A 23,866-nucleotide genomic window follows, 5' to 3' on the forward strand; every position below is an offset into this window, starting at 1 on the left:
CACTCAAAATGAATCTTATCGTCTCTTAGAGCTAAAAATTAGACTTTTTTTTTTTATAGTTATAAATATAAAAGAAACATTTTTTTTTTCATAACAATTATTTTTTTTTTGTGTAAGCAGGAGGACGGCTCGAATCTGAGACCTCTTACTTACACTCCCTCCCTCCGTACCATCCAACTCAACCCTCCTCCAAGCTAAAAATTAGACTTAAGGACAAGTGCAGCATTAATTTTGCATGAATTGGTGTATAGGAACTAAATAAAATGATTAATAAAGCAGTTACTATTATACAATTACATTGTAAATAGATAAGATATGATAGGATAGGATATGACTCTCATGTTTTCACTATTATTATTTTTATACTCCCTCCTCAATATGATTTCCATTCTTAATTTGTGCTTTAATTATTTCTCTGTGCTCTCAATCTAACAAATACCACGCTCCTAATTTGCTAATAACAATAATATCTCATAATACACCTTCACGCCACGGTGTTTAGTAACACTGATAAAAACAAGTATTCCATGTATTTAGAGTGCAATACTATACTATCGTAGACGTACATATAAAGTGTGGTATAATATACACATCGACTACATTCACTTGCTATGTGTCCAAAAAAACCCACTATTATATATAGCAATGAAAGGAACAAGTTCTCTCCCCACAATTATCCTTCTCCCCTGTACACAACTTCAAACTCACTGTCCTTTCAACACAACAAACACACACAGAGACGCACAGTAAGAGTGAGAGCTTCAATCTGATAACTATGTCTGCCATGATGGCCAGCATGATGGGAGCATCACCTGGAACATCATCGTCATCATCTTCTTCATCACCACCATCTATAGCATCAACACCATCAATACCCTCACAACCTTCTTCTCTGCCTGTCCGGAAGATCCCCGGAAGCTATGGCTGGCCATTGCTAGGGCCAATATCAGACAGATTGGACTACTTTTGGTTCCAGGGCCCAGAAACATTTTTCAAGAAAAGAATAGAGAAGAACAAGAGCACAGTTTTCAGAACAAATGTGCCTCCTACTTTTCCTTTTTTCGTTGGTGTCAACCCCAATGTGATTGCTGTTCTTGATGTCAAGTCCTTTTCTCACCTCTTTGATATGGAGATTGTGGAGAAGGCCAATGTTCTTGTTGGCGATTGGATGCCAAGCACTAAATACACTGGTGATATGCGTGTCTGTGCATATCTTGATACTTCTGAAGCAAAACACACTCAGGTATCATTCATTTTCCTGGATATGGAGATTGCTATTCTTGTTTTCCTACCTTCTAAACCAAAGAATGGATCACTTAATTGTACAAATTTTATTTTTCTATCTACGATAGGTACATCCTATAAGATCATGCAATTGAACACGAACTCTTCATTAAAGTTTTTTCTTTTTTTTTTCTTTTACCACTAGATCAAGCCTTTACTAAGTGAATTCACATTTTCTGGCTTAAAATTGTTAATTTCATCGTGCATCATTGCTATATTTTCTTCAAATTTAGTCGCAGTAGGAAACATTTATATGGTTTTTAGCCAGTCAATTGCTTAATTTGCAACATTTTTCTTAATTTTGAAAATCTTTTTAGTCTCATTTTAATTTTTAGGAATTTTCATGAATAATAAGAATTTCTATATTGTGTGCCTCCTTAATCTGAAGTGACAATTTGTTGAATGGTTATGGCCAACAAAGACAAAACTGGTATGATATTTTCTCACATGTTCACATCTTGAAAATCGGTTGCCTTTTTTACCCTTGTCCTAGGATCCGTGACCTCCATAGTTGTAAATTACGTTTTACGGTTCAGATCAGATCGTTGACGTAATTCGATCTAGATTGTAAAAGAGCATGCTGCAATGCAGCTGCACTGGTCCCTCGTCTCTTTTTCTATCTGCATGACTTGTGGGTATATTCGTGGTTCACCGTCGCGGCCGCGGTAGTACCGTGGTTACGATTGTTCTACCTTCATTGCGGTACGTCTTACGGTATGTCGGTTGAATATCAGGTGATACGCACATTATAACATATATAAATTTTCAAAATATCTTTCAAAATTACTAAAAATAAAAAAATATCATAAAAAGCATAATCTAAACAAGATGTTCGAGTTGGTTTCGAGTTGACTCGGAGATTTTGGCCGATTTCATGAATCACGAGTTCGAATCAGTCAATATCTGTTGAGTCAGAGTGAGTCGTCACAAACATGGAATTATTGACGATTCAGAGATCGATATCGTACCGATCCCTTCTATTCTGGTTATGACTCGGCCAAGTCGTATCGGGCTCGGCTGAGATAGCTAATCTTGGGTATATTAGCTTAAAAATTTTAACCATGTAGCATAGCTGTAATTACCAGTCGCTTAGATTTGGCACTGACTAATGCAGGACTGTGAAAGGCTTAGAAGATGAGAATGTAAAATGAAACTTGTGTGGCTTAAAGCTTATTTTGGGACAATGCACATCTCTAGCCGCTTGTTATGATTTTGTGATTAGTTCAGACAAGTAAAAACTGAAGGGGGCAACTAAAGTGTCGGGCATTTTTTAGGATAAGATGCTTGCCAATCCTTTATGAACAAGAAAGATCTATGCTTGCTCTCTTGCGATGCATTAGGCTGATTTTCGAGTCCAATCTAATGCACGAGAGTGATTTAAACGGACTCTTCTTGACCATTAGATGGAGACTCCATGGTTATTGTGAACCATACGGAAATGAAGACTTTAATAGGTCGCCATTATTGCTAAGCTGGTACAGCCCACCTTATCCACAAGAATTCATATCACTTTATAAATATCTTGCTGCTTCATGCCATGTGTCAATCTGCCAGTGATCCGTAACTTGGAACTGTCCACTGGTTTTTGTTTTTTCCTTTTTCTTTTGTCTGTTATGTTGGTCCTGTATCATCTCGGTAGGGTAGTGGAACTTTGGATTATTGCATATACACATAATTTTTTTTTTTTTTTATAAAACAAGACACGAGTGAGATTTCGAATGTTAGGATGCTAAAGAGAGATTAAAGTCTAAACCTTTTTTTTTTTTTTTTGTCAATACAGGATGTCGGGTCAATCCTTACAGGACCCGACTAATCCCCTGCATAAAATCTAAACCAATTGGGCCAAAATCACCTCGACTTACGTACACATACATTTTCTTCCAATTCTCTTCTCTTTTCTTTCTTTAATTGCATCAACAAATATCAACCAATATGATTTTCTCTTATTGAAATGATACTCAAGAAAGTAATACCTGTCATGATAAAGGAAGTTTGTAAGCTGTTATGGGACTGTGGCAATGTATAAAACCTTGACGAATTTGTTGTAATATGTAATGCTTCATGAAATTGTTACTGATATCGTTATTTGTTTCATTTTATCTAATTATCTAATTGAAAACTATTTTACGTAGGATATAAGAATATAAATTGCTGAAAAGTAAAAGGAATATGTTAATCAATTTGGAACAAAATGAAATTATGTTGACTGAGAAGTTCCATAATTGAATTTGTGGTACTTATTCGGTTTTAAGGTTTTTTAGATTTCAAAAACCATATAAATCTGATGTGTTACTTTGATATCAAATGGTATATATGAAAATTCTAATGCATACCCTTTTACTGATCTGTTTTAGCTAAATCATGTATTGTTCCTTAGTCTTCAATTTTCCTAATAATGTATGATTAATCTTCTATTCATTCACAGTGTATATATCGTTGGATTTAGATACATGACAAATCATTTGAATTTGAATTTAAATCTCAAATTTTGTATATATGGCACGCATCTAACCTCGTTAGTAGTATATACATTGTCATTGTATGAAAAATTAATTCAATATTGTTATCAATATGATGTTCATGGTAATATGTAACAATCTAATAACAATTCTGATGAAATTCTCAACTGGTACCTACTTTTATCAGTAAATTGTTTACTCTAAAGGTGTATAATTTTCAAGATTTGTTTGATCATTATGATAGCTCAAGAAATTTTCAATGGACATCCTAAAAAGGAGCTCAGCTATATGGGTGAAAACAATGGTGAGCAAGCTGGACACCATGTGGGCAACAATTGAATCAGACATCTCCAAATCTGGCTCATCCAACATCATCCCTCCTTTGCAACAATTTCTCTTCAATTTCCTCACTATTTGCATAACCGGAGCTGATCCCTCAACTTCCCCGGAGATATCGAAAGCCGGTTTCGCCCTGATTGATACATGGCTTGGATTGCAGCTCCTCCCAACTGTCAAAGTTGGCATTCTACAACCTTTAGAAGAAATCTTCCTCCACTCCTTTCAATACCCATTTTGGCTTGTCCAAGGTGGCTATAACAAGCTCGTCAAATTCATTGAAGAAGAAGGCACAGAAGTAATACAAAGGGGTGAAAAAGAGTTCAATCTAACTGCAAAAGAAACGGTTCACAATCTTTTGTTCATGCTAGGGTTCAATGCTTTTGGTGGCTTCTCATTATTTTTCCTTGCTCTTGTCAATGCTCTGGGAGATGACCAGAATCCAGGGATTCAAGAAAAACTCAGAAATGAAGTTAGAGAAAAAATTGGAACAGATTCATCAAAGCTTAGTTTTGAAGCCATCAAAGAATTGGAGCTGGTCCAATCTTTCGCTTATGAAACTTTGAGACTTAACCCTCCAGTTCCTTTGCAATATGCAAGAGCTAGGAAAGACTTCAAGTTGACTTCATATGATTCAGTGTACGAGATCAAGAAAGGTGAGCTTCTTTGTGGCTATCAACCATTGGTGATGAAGGATTCAAAGGTGTTCGATAATCCTGAAAATTTTGAGCCTGGAAGATTTACTGAAGAAAAGGGTCAGGAGTTATTGAATTATCTTTTTTGGTCTAATGGACCACAGACAGGGTCACCAAGTGAATCCAACAAACAGTGTGCTGCTAAAGACTATGTGACTCTCACAGCATCTTTGTTTTTGGCTGACATGTTTCAAAGATATGATTCAATTACCATTTCTTCAGGATCAATTACTGCTGTAAAAAATGCTAATTGATCAACTTGTGTGCAATATTCGGATTCAGAAGGATCAGTTTTACAAATATTATCACGTTATGAAGGTGGTTCTTTTGCATAATTATGTAAGTCTTTTCTTTTTTTCGAATTGGTTTGTTACTTCCATGAAGTTCACACTCTATTAATCCTAAGATTAATTAAACATACACTAATAATGTAGAAAAGATTAATCTATAATTTAGAAAGTTTTACTACTCTAAACATGCCCATATTTCTTGTACTTGTGTAATTTTACCTAATTATAAGACAGGTTACAATATGTTTGTCTTCTAGAATAAGGCAGAGGTTAAAATGAAGAATATGCATTTTTGAAACAATAGGTTTAAGCTTTTAGATTGTGCCAGCTAGGGCCTTGGTCCTCCTATTAGGTGATCATTGTTGTGTTTTTCGCTTTTCTCAATAAGAATAATAAAAGAGGGTAGATAGTGATTAAAAGGTTGGTGCAACTGGACTAATCATCAATCAGGAAGATATAAGATGGATGGTACTTATGTTTCACCAAAAAAAATACAAAATAAAAGTCAGGGGAATGGTACTTCTTCTCTTTTTTTTTTTTCATTCGTCGCTATTTTATTTATATCCTACTCTATTCTAATCTATCTAAGAGGAGGCCCAACTGGACCTATGAGGGACAGGTGGAGACTAAATCATCACCGAACCAAACGGGTGCATTCTAAATTTTTTAGAAGAGCCACTTATTGTGGCAATTGAAACCTTGACTTCTCACCCCACCAAGCGATCACCAGCCCAAAGGCGGGTGGTTAGGGGAATGGGGGATGGTACTTAGGGTCCTACATTTTTGTGAATTGGATGATTGTCTTTGTTTGTATATAGAAAAGTTAGGTTGCAAAGGATAAGGCATGGAATCTGGACCGAAGGTTTATTGCAGTGTCAATGAAAATTTTATCTCGGCATTCTTACAAGATGTCAGAAACATCTATTTTTGTATTAAAATTTTTTTTCTTGAAAACTGCAATAAATACTCAGAGAAGTGTTTGTTCTCCGTCATTGAGTATATCTTCGTGCTCTACATACTTCTTCTGACAAAGATAAGAAACTATCTGTTCAAGATAAGTTATTAAATTCAGGTTTGATCATCTTTGCCAAAAGAAATTTGTCTATAACAGAGCAATAAATATTCATGAAACTGCTGAGCATTTAGCATTGGTCTATTCGACACAGGTACTGTAAACATTTTTTGGTATACTAGCGGGTCTGGATAATGCAATCTCTTTTCAAATTAAAATTTTTATTTTTGTATATATTGTATGTAGATAGACTAGCTAGTACTATTTAAAAAAATCATTTATATTGACACTAGTAACAATTCACGTACTTTACACATGAATATATTTTTCCAAGATATAAAATCTTTAATATATTAAATTTCTGTGCAAAACTTGGATTATTGGCATAATATAAACAAAGAAACTATAAAATGAACAAAATTAAACAATTGGTAATTGTACAAAATATTTATTGTGTGCAAAGAAATTAAAAATTTATTGTGCATTCTGCAGCTATAAAAACTCTAAAGATGGAAGATTATCATATTTAAGTTACGTTGTTGGTATAATATTGACTAAGAAACGATATAATAAACAAAATTAAGCAATTGCTAGTTGTAGAAAATGTTTATTATACACCAAGTAATAAAAAGTTTATCGAACTCTAAAGATGGAAGATTATCATATCTAAACTATAAGTTGTTGCATATTTTACTTGGATTGTGATGGTAAGAAGAAGAAACTTTCTATGTTGTGTCAAACCAGTGTGTATAACAAAACCTAAGCAAAATACATACTAAAACAATATGATTTGGATACAACAAATTTTTATCAATTTCAGTAGTTGTAAACCTTTTCTGTTATATTTTTAATAATTATTGATACTTTTTGAAGTTTTCTTAGTCAATATGACATAATATAGTGAATTTAATAATCAATTTAACCTTGTATTTTCACATTAACTATTTATAACATTTGTCTTCTTATTAATTGTGGTTTTCTTCTAAACCAATATATATATATATATATATATATATATAGTTAGCTTTAATTATCACGCATAAGAATATAATAATTAAAGATAATTTTAACACATACAATAGTTGGAGATGAAGAACATGATTGGTGAATATAGTTGTAGATAGGTAGTTTTAATTTTAATTTCCAACATTTTGCAGATGTAATTTATTGAAATTTTTCATTTTTCTTATTAGTATCATGATTGAAATGCAATAACTCTAATTAAAAGACATAAGGGTAATTTAGGTATAACAAAAACTAAGATCAAAATATGCTTACACTCACACACCTTATTGTCAAGACTCGTCATGCTTTTTATATAATAATAATAATGATAATGATTATTATATATTTTAGAAGTTGTCACAACATGCACAAATGTATTGGGTTACAATAATTCATTCCAATGGAAGATATATAGAAGCATCAATATTATCTTATTTGTATTGATTTCTTAGATCTACTATATCTATTGATTTGGGATCTATATATATCTATATCATGTTTATTTGATGTAATTTATGTTATTAGTGAAGATTTATTGAATGAAATGACATTTACTATCAAAAAGAAGAAATGGCCATGACACAAGTCACAACCACTTTGAGATCTACTAAATCTTTAATTTCACCAACTAAAAAAAAAAGATGAAAAATGAAAAACACTCTTACAAGGATACTCTAGGAGAAAACAAAATTCTCACTTGAAAAATTTAGGGGAGAAGAATATCTCACTAAAAAATCCTAAGAGAGAACAATCTCTCACTAGAAAATCTTAGGAGAGAATTTATTTAAACAAATGAAATAAAACTAGGAAAAGAGCCCCTCCATAGGGAAAGACCAAATTTAGATGAAATTGGAAGAATTGGTCTTGTTTTACTCCAAAGAATTTAGAAGAGTCAATCTCCCTTGGCTCAGTGTTTTCACTGATAAAATCACACTTTCTATATATTCCGTACTGATTACCAAACAAATTTCACATTGCGCCTCTAAGTCTATTGTTAATTCTGATTTTGCAACCAAAATCTATTGTAGACGCTTTAGACTTCACATCCTCAACTTTTTAGTCCATCTCAATTTGACCCAAATCTTTATAACGAAAGTTTACTAAATCAATAGGTTTTTTGCTCTGTCATTTGAACTTGGCCTTGGTTTTTTTTTTTTTGGATCGCAACGATAACATTTATATAACTATTCTAACCTAGTCTAAGAGATGAAGGAGTCTGACCGACAGAGAACCCGTTGGAGGAAACCATTTAAAAGTGTAGCCATAATTAAGTGACAAGAACCCTTGCCTCCCACCTTAACCGCTCACCAACACCACTAAAACTTTAAAGTCTTGGTGATGACCAACAGCTCAAGAGGCTGTTGGCTTAAAACTTGGCCTTGTTTGGAAGAACCTAATTCAAAGATCAATTTAGTCTAGCTCTTTTTTTTCTTTTTTGGTAATTTTAGAAAAATTTATTGCAACACATTTGTTATTAAATGTACATGAAAAATAAAAAGATGATTGAAGGGTATGTGTTCGAAATTTTAAACAAACATGGTCAACATAACAGATGAGACACTATTCAGTTCCTTGCCATTTCAGAGGTGTTTACCACCCTTTTTCAATTTCAGTTCCTTTCCTGTTCTTACGAGATGAAATACTATTCAGTTTTACTGTTGCATCTAAATCCAGTAACTTCAAGCTGTCAAGATATAACCACAGTTGAAGATTGAAAAATAATCATCACAAAACCAATAAATTGCTGATTTGACAATCCAAAACTTTCCCAGAAGGTAGAAGTGGTAGTAACATGATCACAAACTTCCCAAAGCATCCTACAATTGGAAATCAACATTACTATAAGGTATGGCGTCAAATCTATATCGCTTGCTTCACAGTTCACAGCAGCACAAATGGTGGTCAGCTTCAGAAGACCAGTATGCTTTGTGTAAGAGACCTAATACTGTAAAATACACTGGGTGGAAATTCATCAACCTAATGCTCACTTCGAGGCTCAGCGCTCTGCAATATGGAGAACTTCCACCACTAAGAAGACGAATTCCATGCCGAGTTATTCCAACTAACAACAAACCACGGCCACTAGAGCTTACATAGCCTGTACATTTTCTTGTGTGCGAGACTTTGCAGCGCCTTCTTTCCATCCTTTTCGTCTGCCGCGCTCTCATCTCCCACATTGGCAGTGAGTTTCTTCTGCCGCCGCTAAAGCTGCTCAGATTTTCCCTTGCCGTTCACAGGTTCTAACATGTGCGAGCGGTATTGCACTTGTCTGCCTCTTTTTTGATATTGGAGGTCATCTTTCTTGGCCTCAAGCAATTGCATATCAGCACGTTGCTGATTTTCCAATGCTTTCAGTCTCGCCAGCTTTAATTCCTCAGACCAAAAGTTCTACAAAAATTCTTTTTCTGTGTCTTCACTAACATCTGGATATGTTTTTGCAAATCTGTGAACATAACAACAGCAGAAAACAATTGATGCAGGTAAGAAAGTCCTGCAAAGAAACGGAGCTCGGAAACCAACGATTAATTCAAAATTCAAGTTCATTCATTTTTTGTGCCCCGCTCGAAGAAGTGTGCTTTACATATGTATGACCAATGCACAAAAACAAATCTCAAGGAAAAGAATTGTGCCATATAGAAACAATAATATGTAAATATCTATTGCATTAAAGCCAGCAGTGTTATTGGCAACCATCCTCATCTATAGCCAGATCTTGGCATTAGCGTTATGGTAGGTAGTTAAATTTCTAGGTATTCAGAAACATAAATATGTAACCTGAACACATTTAGCATGTGATTAGTGGATAACAAAAATGTAGAAAATATACCATTTTCAAACAAGTCACCAAATTCTAAAATAATAAATGCTTTCAAACATTGAACTATCCCCAACAAAAAGTATTGATGTAATATCTGCAAAAATAGCAGCCAAGCAATATAAAAGTGTCAGTGTTATTTTTGCATTTAAACAAAAAGAAACATTCTTGAGTAATCATGCCAAATCATGCAATTAGATAGTAAATGATATAAGAATTATAATAAGTTAACAGTGTCAGGCTCAGAGGTTTCACAAGAAACAGCATAAGGGCTCCTTCAGAAGGCATTGAATCTAAAACCAGGAGCATGTTCTACCAAAAATCCCCCCACCTAGGCAAAATAGATGCTAAATTGCTCATGTCTACCCTTTTAGCTGTGACTGCAGCTGAAAACTTATTCTGTCGCTCTTCCTAAAAGTCCATGGCATTATAAACAGCCCAGAACTTCAAAACATCCTGCACTAAGTGTCAGGCACTCTTTAATTTTTATAGAAGGACATTACAACAAGAATTGCACTGGCTTTATAAACACCCAGAACTTCAAAACATCCTGCACTAAGTGTCAGGCACTCTTTAATTTTTATAGAAGGACATTACAACAAGAATTACGATGCCAAACCCATGTCTCATTTCGAAGTGAAAATATACTAGACATTCAGAATCAGCATTAAAGTTAAACATGCCTCCCACAAAACTCAAAAAAAACAAAAGAGGGTACACATATTCATAGCTTAAGCATTTTCTAGAACCATAAAGAGAGGCACATATACATAAAAGCCAAACAGAAAGAAGAGAGAGAGCATCTGAGCACTGACCTGCAAAGGAATTATTGCTCAAACCTGCACGAAGTAAAGACAGATTATCAACATTAGAAACTGTTTAATGTACAAGATCAAGTGACTGATCAGAAACTAAATGGCAAGAGTTTACTCAATCCAAATGGTTACATGAAGCAGACACCCATGAACAATAAAGAAAGAAGGAAAAGAATACCATGGAAAACCAAAAAAAGGAAGACAGATACCATATGCAGGAACTCCTTAACAAATATATAAGTCTTGAGTGAAAATTTAAAGCTCAATCAACCTTCACATGTCAGGACATAGCAATTAGATTACTACTATCAAAATTTCTAAAAGCAAAAAATTATAAGAATGCAAGATGAGTAGGTTACAGAAAATGACCAAAGAATGGAAAATTTAGTTATCCATCATCCCCAAGATAAATTTGACAAAAAGACAAAAATCTTCCTCAGATACTCTGACAACTTTCTGCTTACCCTCATTTTCCCGTTTCTAGCAGTTTTCTCCAATATAAAGCACTCTTTTACATTTTAAAGTTCTAAGAAACCTAACCATCTAACAAGAACCACAAAAAGCTATGATTTGAGGCAAAATAAAGCCAAACACTTTGGAAGAACTGTAAGTAAATCTCTACACGCAGAACTAGACTGAACGTAATAATTTCTTGCGAATCCACAAACCCCCACCCTCCTTTCCCTTGTCCACTCTATCTTCTGCAATTGGTTTTCTGCTAAATCAAGTGCTAGTAGATGTACCTTTAATTTTGACATATATCATCTCCTGTTGAATACTTTCCATTACTGGTTGACAAAGTTTAAAATTTCTACGTCCTACACTTGTTATGGTGCTTGAAACAGATACTCGGAAACTAAATGCAATTCAAACCAAACAAGACCAGAAGGAAGACTACATCAATGTGATGCAGTTTAGTAATCATACATATCATCTCCTGTTGAAATCATTTCCGATGCTAATCAGTTTAGTAATGGGGCTTCTCCCAGAAGGGGGAAAATTTTTTTTAAAAAATGTCGCAAACTAAATGCATGCAGTTCTGAACCAAACAAGACCAAATGCAAGACTAAACTTTTCCCGTGTTCTCTCACCTGCCAACTTACACTTGTCGCGGGGCTTCTCCCAGAAAGGGGGGAAAATTTTTTAAAAAAAAATGTCACAAACTAAATGCATGCAGTTCTGAACCAAACAAGACCAAATAGGCAGACTAAACTTTTTTTTTTTTTTTTTTTTTTTTTTTGTATTTTTTTTTTTTTTTTTTTTTTTTTTTTTTTTTTTTTTTTTTTATTCCGCGTGTCCCCCCCCCCCCCCCCCCCAAAAAAAAAAAACTAAGCAAGTGGATGAATAAATGTTATCTATGTCTTCCAAAGCCAAAAGGTGAGAAATCGAATCGAGTCAAGCTCGAGTATCACCATACTCGAGCTCCAACTCGATCCTCAACAGGCATACTCGAGCTTGTCGAGTATACATTTTCTTAACCCAAGCTCGACTCAGGGCATACTCGAGCTCGATCGAGCACTCTAATGCCACAACCATTTTCCAGCAGCTTGCAGTCCAAATTAAAAAAAAAAAAAAAAAAAGATGTTCAAGCTCATTACCATCACCAACTTGCAGATCAAACAATCAACAAATACAGGAGATTTCCAAGCTTGAAGGAACACCAAATACCAATAATTTTCAATCCCCAGAATAATAAAATGGAAGCTATCTAAACTTTAATTCAACTACTAAAGCTACTGAAGCAAGATCGAGGTTACCATCAGTTGGCCAAAGCAACCACCAAAACAGAAAATTATCAAAAAATTACAAAGTTCCATTCCAGAAAATCAATGTTTGGAGTATCTAGTTCATGTAATCAAACCCACAATTTTTTATTCCCCAATTTTTTGTTAAGCCCAATCTTCTAAATCCACAAAATGACTTGAAAAAGACTATTGAATCAAAGGTGGCTTCCGTGAGGTCAGATGATCTAAAATTTACAGAGGGAGAAAAAGAGGGTTTCTAAAGTGAGATGAGAGGTAGTGGGATCGAACAACACAATGGTGAGAAGAGCGTGTTTTGTTGGGTTATTATTTTTTTGGGCACTAAAAAGACTTTTTAGCCCGTACTAATTAGCTCATCATCAATGAGGTCTTCATGTAATTCTCAACAAAGCTGATACCCATATATATATACGTAAGAAGGCAACACTCGATTGAGCCCGTCAAGCAATAGACCTCCCTATTTTCCTGTTCAAGCTCGGCTCAAATATATAAATGAGCAGCTCGAACTCAACTCGAGCTCGGTCAACACCGATAGTAGTTGACCAAGCTGCTTGCAGTTCAAGTCGAGCAGCTTGATTCTCTTACACCCTATCAGCTTAACTATGGAAAGGATTTGACATAACTGGAACACAGTGACTTGGTAAACTCAATGGAAGTGACTTTGCAAGTTGCAAGCACACTCATACAGGTACAACAATATTGTAATATCTGGCTAACTAAAGAATATTATGACCTTTAAGGTTGAGGCCCAGGAATTAGAGGTCCTGGGTTCAAATACCTCTAACCCCCAACCCCTCCCCTGCTGGAAAACTTTAGTGAATTACAAATCCCCATTTGGCGGGAAGTGTAAAAAGTTTCATCTACTGATTAAAAACAGTAAATTCATCAAACATAGCTAATTTTCTTGCAAGATATGAATACCCAAATGGCTGACGAATCCACATTCACAAAAAATATCACTCCTTTACATAAGTGAACTATACTTAGTTAACAGGTCAAAATTTTCACCCAAACTTAAATACCCAGATGGATAAATGAGCACAAAAACAATTGGTCATCCAAAAATCACTAAAAAATTCGTTCCTTTTCACCCAATTAACTAAATATGCTAATTTCCAGTAATGGGTCAAACACAAAATCAATTCTTTTACCAAACAAATCAACTTAATATCCATAATAAACAACTAAAATCAAGAGATCTAAAGAACTCATTAAAATGCTTGCCTTGGGGAATGGAGGGAAGCGACTGAGCAGAACAATCGCAGTGGCATGGAGGGCAAGAAATCGCAGATGAGGTAGTGTAAGGAGATGCAGAAGAAGATGATGATGAACGCTTGACAGATGCTAAACCTTCCTTAAATTGCCAATATAATGGTGGACCTAAAATATAGGCTGCCAAACAAACTGCCAATAGCCCCAATCCTGCCTTCAATATTCTTGGATTTAATGCCATATTTTTCTCAGTCCCTCTTTTTCTAATCTAAGAGGGATTTATAAAATGTGGGTTTTTCTGGGATTCTTTGATTTGGGCTGAAAAAGTGGTCGAATTTTAGAGGAGTGAGATCGAGCAAGTGTGAAAGGAAGGAGACCGGGATTGAATGGAGTCCTTCGACTACCGACACGGGCGATTGCAGGACTTCTTGAAATTTATGAAATTTGAATGGAGTCCATCAGCTTTTTTTATTCAGATTAGTGGCACATATGTTTTGTGTTGTCTTAGTTTTTACCACAATATTTTAAATTGTGGATCAAATATATACGAGGAAAAATCATATATATAATCCATTACATTCTGAATTTATATTCTTACATATAAGTAAGTTTTTATTGCCTCAATTATTAAATTTGCAACATGTTCATCCAAAGCTCCACTCGGACCACTTCTTACATATAAGTAAGTTTTTATTGCCTCAATTATTAAATTTGCAACATGTTCATCCAAAGCTCCACTCGGACCACTTCCAATCCATATTGTGCTTGAAAAATGCACCAAGTTTAAATGGCAATTAATGTGTCATGGACAAATTAAGAAACAGCACTAAGATTCTTTTCCTTCAAAGTTAACCTACAAAGCATCTATCACTTTGCCTACAACATGCATTGCTTTTTCACTTAATACCATATTAGTTACGGGATATGTGTATTTTTTAGGCAAAAGGAAAGCATCAGATGAATTTTTTTTGTTCCTATGAAGGGCCACATTACATTATTGTCTCCAACTATGCTTCTTTTTCTTTCCCCTCATAATTTTGTAGTTATATGATGTGTTCATAAATTTTCTTGAAAAAAGTGGATCCCAAATAAAGTTTGGGGCTAAAATGCAATTCTTTTTTAATGTATAAGGAATTAAAATGCATCATTTAATATGTTAAGCACTGGAACAGTACAAATTGGGAATTTATGTACTGGCCCGAGGAATTATTTGTGTGATTTTTTCAATATCCAGCAAGATTCAATTTTTACTGGGCCAATGAATATTAAAAGATGATATATTAGGATTTCCAAAGGCTAATATTTATCAAGAATGTTTCACGTGAATAAAAATTGTAGTCTTATACTATACTTTTATTTTATTTAATTATATAATGCCCTTTAAAGAATGCATAATTGATCTTTTACACATCTTGTTCATTGTCGATATGAACCAATTGTATTCCTACCTTCTAAATATCTGCTTTTTTTTATTTTTCATCATAACACAATCATCCTAACAATTTTTCAATGGAAATTGATTTCATCATTTGCTGTGCACATGCTGCAAGGAAAGGAGAAATATGTCTTCAACAAAATCATTAATTCGTAAATTTGGACAAATTGATTATATATAAGAGGGTTTTTGTCCACAAATCAAAACTTTGTTGGAGTACATATTTGTCTTTCTATTTTTAACATGTCGAATTACAAGTTCCTCTCCTTATTGAATTCATTGAGGACATGTATGCCATTTTCATGCAATATCTGCTACTAAAATGGTTAATTGTGTGGCACTAAAAATATTAGGGTAAAATACATAAAATCCCCCTGTGTTAAAGGAAATTAACACGAAACTTCCTCATTGTTTAGAAATACCCACTTAACCCCCTCGTGCTTTGGACTTCTTAGGATTTTACCTGCTAACCGGCTGGAAAGCTAGCGAGTGATATTGACGCGACCTAATGGTCACCTGTGACTAGAAGAAACTCGTTTTCATTCCAATTTTGCCATCCATGTCTCTTACAAATGAAACCCACCATAGTTGTAGTTCTGCAAATGGAAAAAATGGACAGAAAAATACAAAACTAAGACAAAAAAACGTCAGAGTTTGAAAAAAACGCAAGACTGAATTGGCAAATTTTGAGCACACCAAGTTTGGACTTTGCACAAAAAAAAAAGAAAAAAAGAAATGGTGTTAGCAAGCTCCAGATTGAGGTAGTGATTGCTAGAATGGCGGCAGCAACTGTAAGGAAAGAACAACAACTAACTAACTACTTTACCTGCCTCTTAAAAAAAAAAAAAAGAGTATTCCTCCTTTCTTCATCCAAATGGCGGTAATGTTGTACTAACCAGAATTACTACCGGTGAAGTAGATTAACAAAATCTCCCGGATACAAGTGGAGACCAATCAGTGGCCAGCTGATTCATAAAATGAATGAACAAAGCAAGACGAAGAAGAGACAATTTACAGTAGTTATGGTATCAAAGGAGGAAGAAGAAAGAAAGAAAAAACTAGAGAGCCCTCTCCTCTGCCCGCACCCAAGAGAGTCCCAGTGGGCACTGCAGTGGCCCCCCACCACCACCAAAACAAGAGTAAAGAGACAGACCAATCAGTAGCCCAGCAGGTGGCAGTAAAGAAAGGGGAAAGGGTTGCAGACAGACAGCAATCAGGTTGCTCCGATAGTCGCTCCGATGGTCCCTCTTGCCTCCCACCCATGGCTGAAAGAAGAAGAAGCAGCAGCAGCAGCAATGAATCATCATCATCATCAGGTGCAACAGCAGCGACCGTGTGCAGAATACCGGATGACCACCTCTTCTCCATCTTGTTGCGTCTTCCAATAGACTCAATCCTCTGCTTTGGTATGACTTGCAGAAGATTGAGGTCTCTTACTCACTTCGACGCTCTCTGGGAATCCATCTGCAGGTGCGACTGGGGTTCAAAATATCCCTTTTTTTTTTTCAAAGAATACTTCTTTTACCAAATTTCAAAATATCCACAACAATTTACTACGAAAACACCTGCCATCAAACAAATCAACTCCTCTGAAATTTAGGGTTCAAATATGAGATTACCTGGTTAATAGCTATGCTCGATTCGTTGCAACCCTCAACCAATCTGCACAGAGACGCCGACTCATCTTCACTATAACTCAGACCGATCTACATAGAAACACCTCTTTCTTAGTTGTAGATTTAGGGTTTCTCTCTCTACACATGAAGTACTCTCAAGATTTACTAATTGCATCTGTACCTTTTCAGATATTATAAATGAGGGTATCTTTGGTATTTCATATTGTTACTGGCTTCCCAGTTGGTTAGCAGGTAAAATCCTAAAAAGTCCAAAGTACAGGGGGTTAAGTGGGTGTTTCTAAACAATGAGGAAGTTTCGTGTCAATTTCCTTAACCACAGGAGGGTTTTATGTATTTTACCCAAAATATTAACAATCAATAAAAGTATGAGGGTATAAAGTGAGAATATATACTCTTTGGTGGCATTTTGTAATTAAAATATTAACAAGGTTTATGTGTTGTTTCCAGACCAATACGCGTAGTCCATAATTTAGCAGCAACTTGTCTCTAGTGGTTTCATTCTTTGCAAAATGATATGAACTGACAAAAGCATCAAGAACCACAAGCACAATATCCAGTTTCCACACTGCTCTAAACAGCCTCATCAATGGCATTTTCCATTTCCTCCATGCCAAAATATCCTTATTCTAGCACAAATACCATTGCTTCATCACCATCCCAGTACATAAGCATCAAAATCCAGTGTCTAGCTACCAAGTGCGAATTGGATCAAGAACCATCAAAAGAGATGAAGTTGGCTTCAAAGGGCTCAAAACTTGGAATTGGTTCGGCTTCAAAGGGCTCAAAACTTGGAATTGGTTCTCCTATTGTAGTAGTTGAGGCTCCAAAGATGATTAAAACTGCAGCTTCTGTACCGTGTCTTCGAGTGAATGCAGGGCTAGTCAAGCCTGGTGATGTAGGAAGGTAATATCTCCCTCCTCTTGCTTAGTTCGATTTTCACATGTTTGTGTATATAATGTTTGTGTGAAAATATTGATAGTTAATGTAAGGACTCATATTAATTTTTAATCTCAATTTTTATTTTTATTTTTCATCTTTTGCTAGGAATCATTAATTACCCACATAAAATCTTTCAAAACAAAATCTCTAAATTTCCTAGAGGAACCATAAAAATAGTTGTTTCGAGTGATTATTTGCTTGTGCTTAAGGTTGCCTCTTCACAAAAATTTTTATTAAGCTAAAATTGTATACCATATTTTTTTAAAAACTCATACAAGAAGATGTTGGAATTAGACTTTCTATCAGGTTTTTTAGAATATTAATGAAGGAGGAGGGTTTTACAGTTTTGGAGTTATAGAAAAGAATTAAACTAAGAAATAATTAGGCGAGCTAAAATGTTCTAAAAATTGGAGAACTAATTAATCATCATTCTTCTATCTAAAAAGCATTAACTTCAAAACAAATTTGTTTGAGCCACTTGATAAACAAGTTTTTCATAAATTTGTATCTTTCTCTCATTTTTTTTCATAAACAAGTATGTTTCATTGTGTTCCATTACAATTATTAATTATTACAGGACTAAGTTAATTAGGCACCAATATAATAATCTCAAATGCTCTATCCTGACCATGTATATATGCTTTGGGTCCAAGAAAGCAATAATATGACATTGCAAACAAGTCCTTTTTTTTTGGCCTTTTTAATACAAAATAATTTCCACTTTAGGTTATAACTAACGAAATTATCGGAGAAGCTAGAAGACAATTCATCTGAAGAAATAAATAATTCATCTGAAGAATCAATAAATTCAGAAATCGAAGAAAATATAATTTTACCAATAGAAAAACAATTTGAAGAAACCAAAGATAATCAAATAAATAAAATAAAAAGAAGAAGGATTTATAATAATAATAATAATAATAATTGGAAAATGGTAAGTACAAAGAATTATTATCCAAAACCTATCCTTCCGGATATCCAATATGAAGAAAGATCAAAATTTCGTACCACTAAATATGATGGAGACTCAATTTATGAATGGAATATAAATGGCAAAGCAGAATATGAAGTATTAAATAATTTACAAGAAATGGGAATGGCTAGATTAGCTTATAAAATAAAAAATATTCAAGAAAGAAATATTGCAACATTATTAGTCTCAGGATTTACTGGACAATTAAAAAATTGGTGGGATAATGTTTTAACACTTCAAGATAAGTTATCAATATTAGACCATACACAAGAAATTGAAGATGATCAAGGAAATATTCAAATTCAATCAGATACTGCAGAATTTTTAATAGTAACAATAGTAATGTATTTCATAAGAAATCTAAAAGAAGAATTAAATTCAAATAAAACATTTTTAACAAATTTAAGATTAACAGATCAGCCAACCACTACTGCAACAACTACTCCAAAGAGGACAAGACAGCCAACTACTACTCCAACCACTACATCTACTCCAACCACTTCAAAGAAAGATAAAGAAAAGATGACAGATATGGCATCTGAGGAAATTGCAAGCAACTTTCTGATAAAGCAAATGATGCAGAATCCCGAGATGCTCAAAGAATATTTGAATTATTTGCAAAAGCAAGATAAGAAAGAAGAAACAGACAAAATTGAGGAATCAGTTGGATCATCCGAATCCACTTTTGATCCCTTTGGTGGACCATGCGGACAAGACCCAAATGACTTTTGAAAAAGATGTCGGTCACAATTCAAGAAAAGAAAATGAAATTCAAATGCAGATGAAATGCAAAGACAGACATCCCTATAAATAGATTCAACATCAGAGGAAGAAGCATCGGTGAATAACCAAACAATCCTACTGTACAAGAGGATTGCTTGGTTATTCACCGATGCTTCTTCCTCTGATGTTGAATCTATTTATAGGGATGTCTGCCTTTGCATTTCATCTGCATTTGAATTTCATTTTCTTTTCTTGAATTGTGGCCGACATCTTTTTCAAAAGTCATTTGAGTCTTGTCCGCATGGTCCACCAAAGGGATCAAAAGTGGATTCGGATGATCCAGCTGACTCCTCAATTTTGTCTGTTTCTTCTTTCTTATCTTGCTTTTGCAAATAATTCAAATATTCTTTGAGCATCTCGGGATTCTGCATCATTTGCTTTATCAGATTGTTGCTTGCAATTTCCTCGGATGCCATATCTGTCATCTTTTCTTTATCTTTCTTTGGAGTGGTTGAAGTAGGTGTAGTGGTTGGAGTAGTAGTTGGCTGTCTTGTCCTCTTTGGAGTAGTTGTTGCAGTAGTGGTTGGTTGATTTGTCCATTTTAGTTTGTCTCCAGTAGTCAAGAATCTTATCACATTAGTTTGATCTCCTAATTCTTGATTGAATCCAATCCACCATTTGATTTTGAATTCTCTGACTAGTGACATTGGAAGGGGTTTTTCTAATTCTTGATGAATTTTGAAACTCCAGCAAAATATCCATGGTACTTTGAACTCCATATGAAATAATATTTGTAAATATTATTTGAACTCCATATTAAATTTCTTATACATAGTATTTAGTTCCTCTGTAGTTTTTGTTTATATGAATGACAATCATTGTAGGCCCTGATTTATGTTTTATTATCAAAAGAAACTTTTATTCTACTCCTTCAAGTTTGAATCTTCTTTCCCTAAAGTTCTTAAATTTTAATCATCAGTGTCATTTTAATTTGAGCTTTGCAAAACAAAATTTAAGATAGGATTATAATTCATTTGCGTTATATTTGAGGATTTAAAATGGTAGTAATTCAAGATTTAGAGCTACCTTCCACTAGGACTTTTCTATGAAGAGGGACATACATATTTTGTTATTTTGTTAAGGATCTAATGCAGCATGCCAAATTATGAGTGCCTAGAAGATGAAAATCACATGCATTATCCACCATCAATGTATCATTTATAATTGATTTGTTGCATAACAAAATTGGAACTAATTTCATTTTCCACTCTTAGAGTTAACATTAATTTTTGGGTTAAAAACAAAAAAGCTTCCCTGTGGTATACTTAATACACAGAAAAGCCCTTTATGGTTTCAAAACATACAAAACGACACCTCATGTTTTGAACTAAATTGTAAACTAACAGAATTCGTTAAATTTAACGGAATCCAGTAAATTTAACGAAAAATTTAACAGAATCCGATAAATTTAACGGAATCTAATAAGTTTAACGGCCGAGACCGTCATTTTTGTTAAATTTAACAAATTCTGTTAGTTTACAATTTAGTTTAAAATATGAGATGTCGTTTTGTATGTTTGAAACTATGGGGAATTTTTTTGTTTTTTACCCTTAATTTTTTAGAACTGTCAATAGTGTCAGATCGGCCAACCTCGCCTAGTTCAGCCATAAAAAAGGCTCAACGCTCGTGTAATACCGGGCCAGTAAGAACTTGGGTCTAAATATAAGGTGGATTTTAATCATGAGTTAAGTTAGGCTTCACCAGGCTTGATTAAAGCCTGACTCTAGTAATTCTAGTTTCATCGTAGCCTTGGTGTCTTAGCCCAGGTCTGGCTATCTTAGCCTAGGTCAAGCGACCCCTATCATGTGAAGGGTCATCAGCATCATCCTGGAATTCATAGGGTTTAGATTTGAATCAGAATCGAACCGGCAGTATGTTGAATTGGAACCGCAATCAAATTAGAACCGGAATCATAACCATGACCAAAGGTTTAGGTTTAGATTCACCAAAAAGTGGAACTGAAACCTAAATGGACGGTTTAGGATCAGTTTAAACCATCTAAAACAACGCTTACTATCTAAACCTATTTGGCCAATTTAGAGTTTAATATCAATAATTAGCAAATAATACGGACATCTCCAATCTTAGACCGACAACTCATTGTCCCATCTCATTAGTAATCTTAGATCCTATAACAAATTTAAGATCATGTTTGATAACCTAATTCAGCACTTAAACTTAATTGATTCAAATCTTAATATGTTCAAATGTGTTTGATAACCAAAAATTGAATATCTGAATTAATTAAATTGTATTAAATTTTTTAGGCAAAACTTGCTCCCAAAAATAAGTGATAAGTTATTCATTTATCACTGAATATGATATATATTCAAATGTATTTAATTTAATATTTAATAATTCAATAACTTAATGAATTCAGAATTTAGATTTCAGCTTTCAATTTTTTAGACTTTAGTTTTATCAAATGCACCAAAGTCCAAGACCAATTCAATCCAATTAACAATGAGGTACTTGTCATAAAATTTTTTTCCTTACATTCATTGTTATATTTTCTCAAAATTAATTTTGTAATAAAAAGTGTTTAAGCAGAACTAAACAAACCAAAACTGTAATAGAAAGAAATCGGAACCGTAATCGGAATAAAATTGAAACACAAACCATACTAAAATTGGATATACAAGAATTGTAACAGTAATCGTAACCATCCCGATAAGGGTTGGTTTAGTTCCACCTTTCAGAAGAACCGAAATCGTCGGCTTTGTATTGTAACTGGCGATTCTGGAACCGTAAACCATGTCTAAAATAGGCTTCATCCCTATTGCTCCAATTGTCCATTAGTAAACTTGTCCATGCCATTTGATTAATATAATAGTTGTAACTCGGTGAACTAAACGATTATGAACAATTTATTTGAACATGTAATGAATTTTCCAATCCTTGGGGCATATAATTTGTAGAAATGTGATTTCATGAAATGTAGCTTGCATAAAAAATTCTACAGATGATATGCTCCAAAGATTGGAGAGTTCATTACACGCTCAAATAAGTTTTTTTCATAATCATTTACTAACTTTCTGCATGTATGTTGTTTAAAATTCTGTGTGTTAGCTTGGTTCAAAGATTTCATAATTAACCATCAATTGCTAGAAATGAACTAAGTTGAATTATGAGACAAAAGCACAGTTCCAAAGACTCAGTCATGTTGATTTTTATTGATTTTGAGTTGCACTTTTTATTGATTAAATGGAGATCCGAAGTAAGTAAATAGTTACAGAGGAAGAAGGCTCATTAACCTATTGAGATAGCCCAAAGGAATTGTCCTAACTTTGTACTTTAATTACTTCAAATGTGGTAGAAAAAATCACAAAAACATAAAAGCTTTCCTAGAAATGATAAAATCAGTATTATGACAAGCCAAATACGACTAAAAATTAGCATACAAATTGTCCGACAAGGATACAATTTCAATCAACAAGTGAAAACTATTCAACTTGATCTACAATTTCGTAGTCATGATTGTCTCCTCTACTCTATTAACTTCTCATTGGCAACAATGCAAAATACAAGGTAAATCAACAATCGCTTTTGCAAAATTTTGCATGGATATAATCTAACTTAGCAATGTAAATTAGCCAATTTTGCATGTGAATTTTTGTTACTAACTCTTATATACTTAAACTACTGTGCATCTTTTCAGGATCCTCTCAAGGAAGCCCAAAGATGTATGGGCTGTTCGCCTTAGCATTGGTACCTATCTCATAGATGGAAAATATTTTAAGCCACTTGAAGAGTTGGCCGACTGAAGTTGATGGGCAATGAAATGTGTGGTCAACTTCTAAAGATGCACCATGTTTTTCTTGTATTTTTTATTCGACAAGATGATAGAAAGTATAGATTTGATTTTGAACTAATTACGGATCAAAATCTAGGCATGATGTAAATTATGGTATAACTTTTTATATACTGACAATGTAGTGGTTTTTTTTTTTTTTTTTTTTACAATAACAGTTATGGATGCACATCACATGTATATTATTTGAATTTCAAATTTGAATTCATGTTATGTGATAATGATCTAAACTTGTTAGTTTAAAAAAAATGTACACTAACATTGTATAAAAAAAACTTATTCATAAATTATATCTATTACAAAACTAAAATGAAACACTTGTATAATAGAGAAAAAGTTTTATTAAACATAATTCAATTTCCTACTTACTCAACTATTAGAATCATGCCTACAAATTTTTTATACCTTATCCAGCATTTTATTTTGTCTATTATCATAATCTTAAAAAAAGAAAAAGAATATTTGCACTTTCCCCCATCCTGTTTCACTACATATGTTTTCTAGTTTTATATATGACTTTTTATCTGAGAGTTAATTTAAATTCCTTGTTCGTTTGTATTTTGTTTCCGGATTCAAATAAAAAATTTTCCCTGAAAGTTTTA

The 23,866-nt window shown here is 33.8% G+C and overlaps 3 protein-coding genes across 4 annotated transcripts; 2 read left to right on the forward strand and 1 right to left on the reverse strand.

Moving 5' to 3' along the window:
- The first annotated feature begins 664 nt into the window (after positions 1–664).
- Positions 665–5,112, forward strand: LOC113770093 (fatty acid hydroperoxide lyase, chloroplastic). The gene is made up of 2 exons (XM_027314450.1): positions 665–1,243; positions 3,988–5,112. Exons 1-2 carry the CDS (start codon positions 776–778, stop codon positions 5,026–5,028), a joined length of 1,509 nt encoding a protein of 502 aa, XP_027170251.1. The 5' UTR covers positions 665–775; the 3' UTR covers positions 5,029–5,112.
- Positions 5,113–10,056: 4,944 nt separating this feature from the next.
- Positions 10,057–14,079, reverse strand: LOC113770732. Its single transcript, XM_027315298.1, has 2 exons — positions 13,699–14,079; positions 10,057–10,735 (listed from the first exon to the last, which is right to left on the reverse strand). Exons 1-2 carry the CDS (start codon positions 13,925–13,927, stop codon positions 10,470–10,472), a joined length of 495 nt encoding a protein of 164 aa, XP_027171099.1. The 5' UTR covers positions 13,928–14,079; the 3' UTR covers positions 10,057–10,469.
- Positions 14,080–17,235: 3,156 nt separating this feature from the next.
- Positions 17,236–23,400, forward strand: LOC113770489. 2 transcript variants are annotated; one of them, XM_027314958.1, is made up of 3 exons: positions 17,236–17,522; positions 17,556–17,661; positions 23,112–23,400. In XM_027314958.1, the coding sequence occupies exons 1-3, from the start codon at positions 17,345–17,347 to the stop codon at positions 23,215–23,217; spliced, it is 390 nt and encodes a 129-aa protein (XP_027170759.1). In that variant the 5' UTR covers positions 17,236–17,344; the 3' UTR covers positions 23,218–23,400. The 2 variants fall into 2 exon arrangements, with proteins under 2 accessions (XP_027170759.1, XP_027170758.1); XM_027314957.1 differs by having other exon boundaries at positions 17,239–17,661.
- Positions 23,401–23,866: the final 466 nt, after the last annotated feature.

Source organism: Coffea eugenioides, chromosome 5, assembly GCF_003713205.1.
Source record: "Coffea eugenioides isolate CCC68of chromosome 5, Ceug_1.0, whole genome shotgun sequence".
Classification (NCBI taxonomy): Eukaryota; Viridiplantae; Streptophyta; class Magnoliopsida; order Gentianales; family Rubiaceae; genus Coffea; species Coffea eugenioides.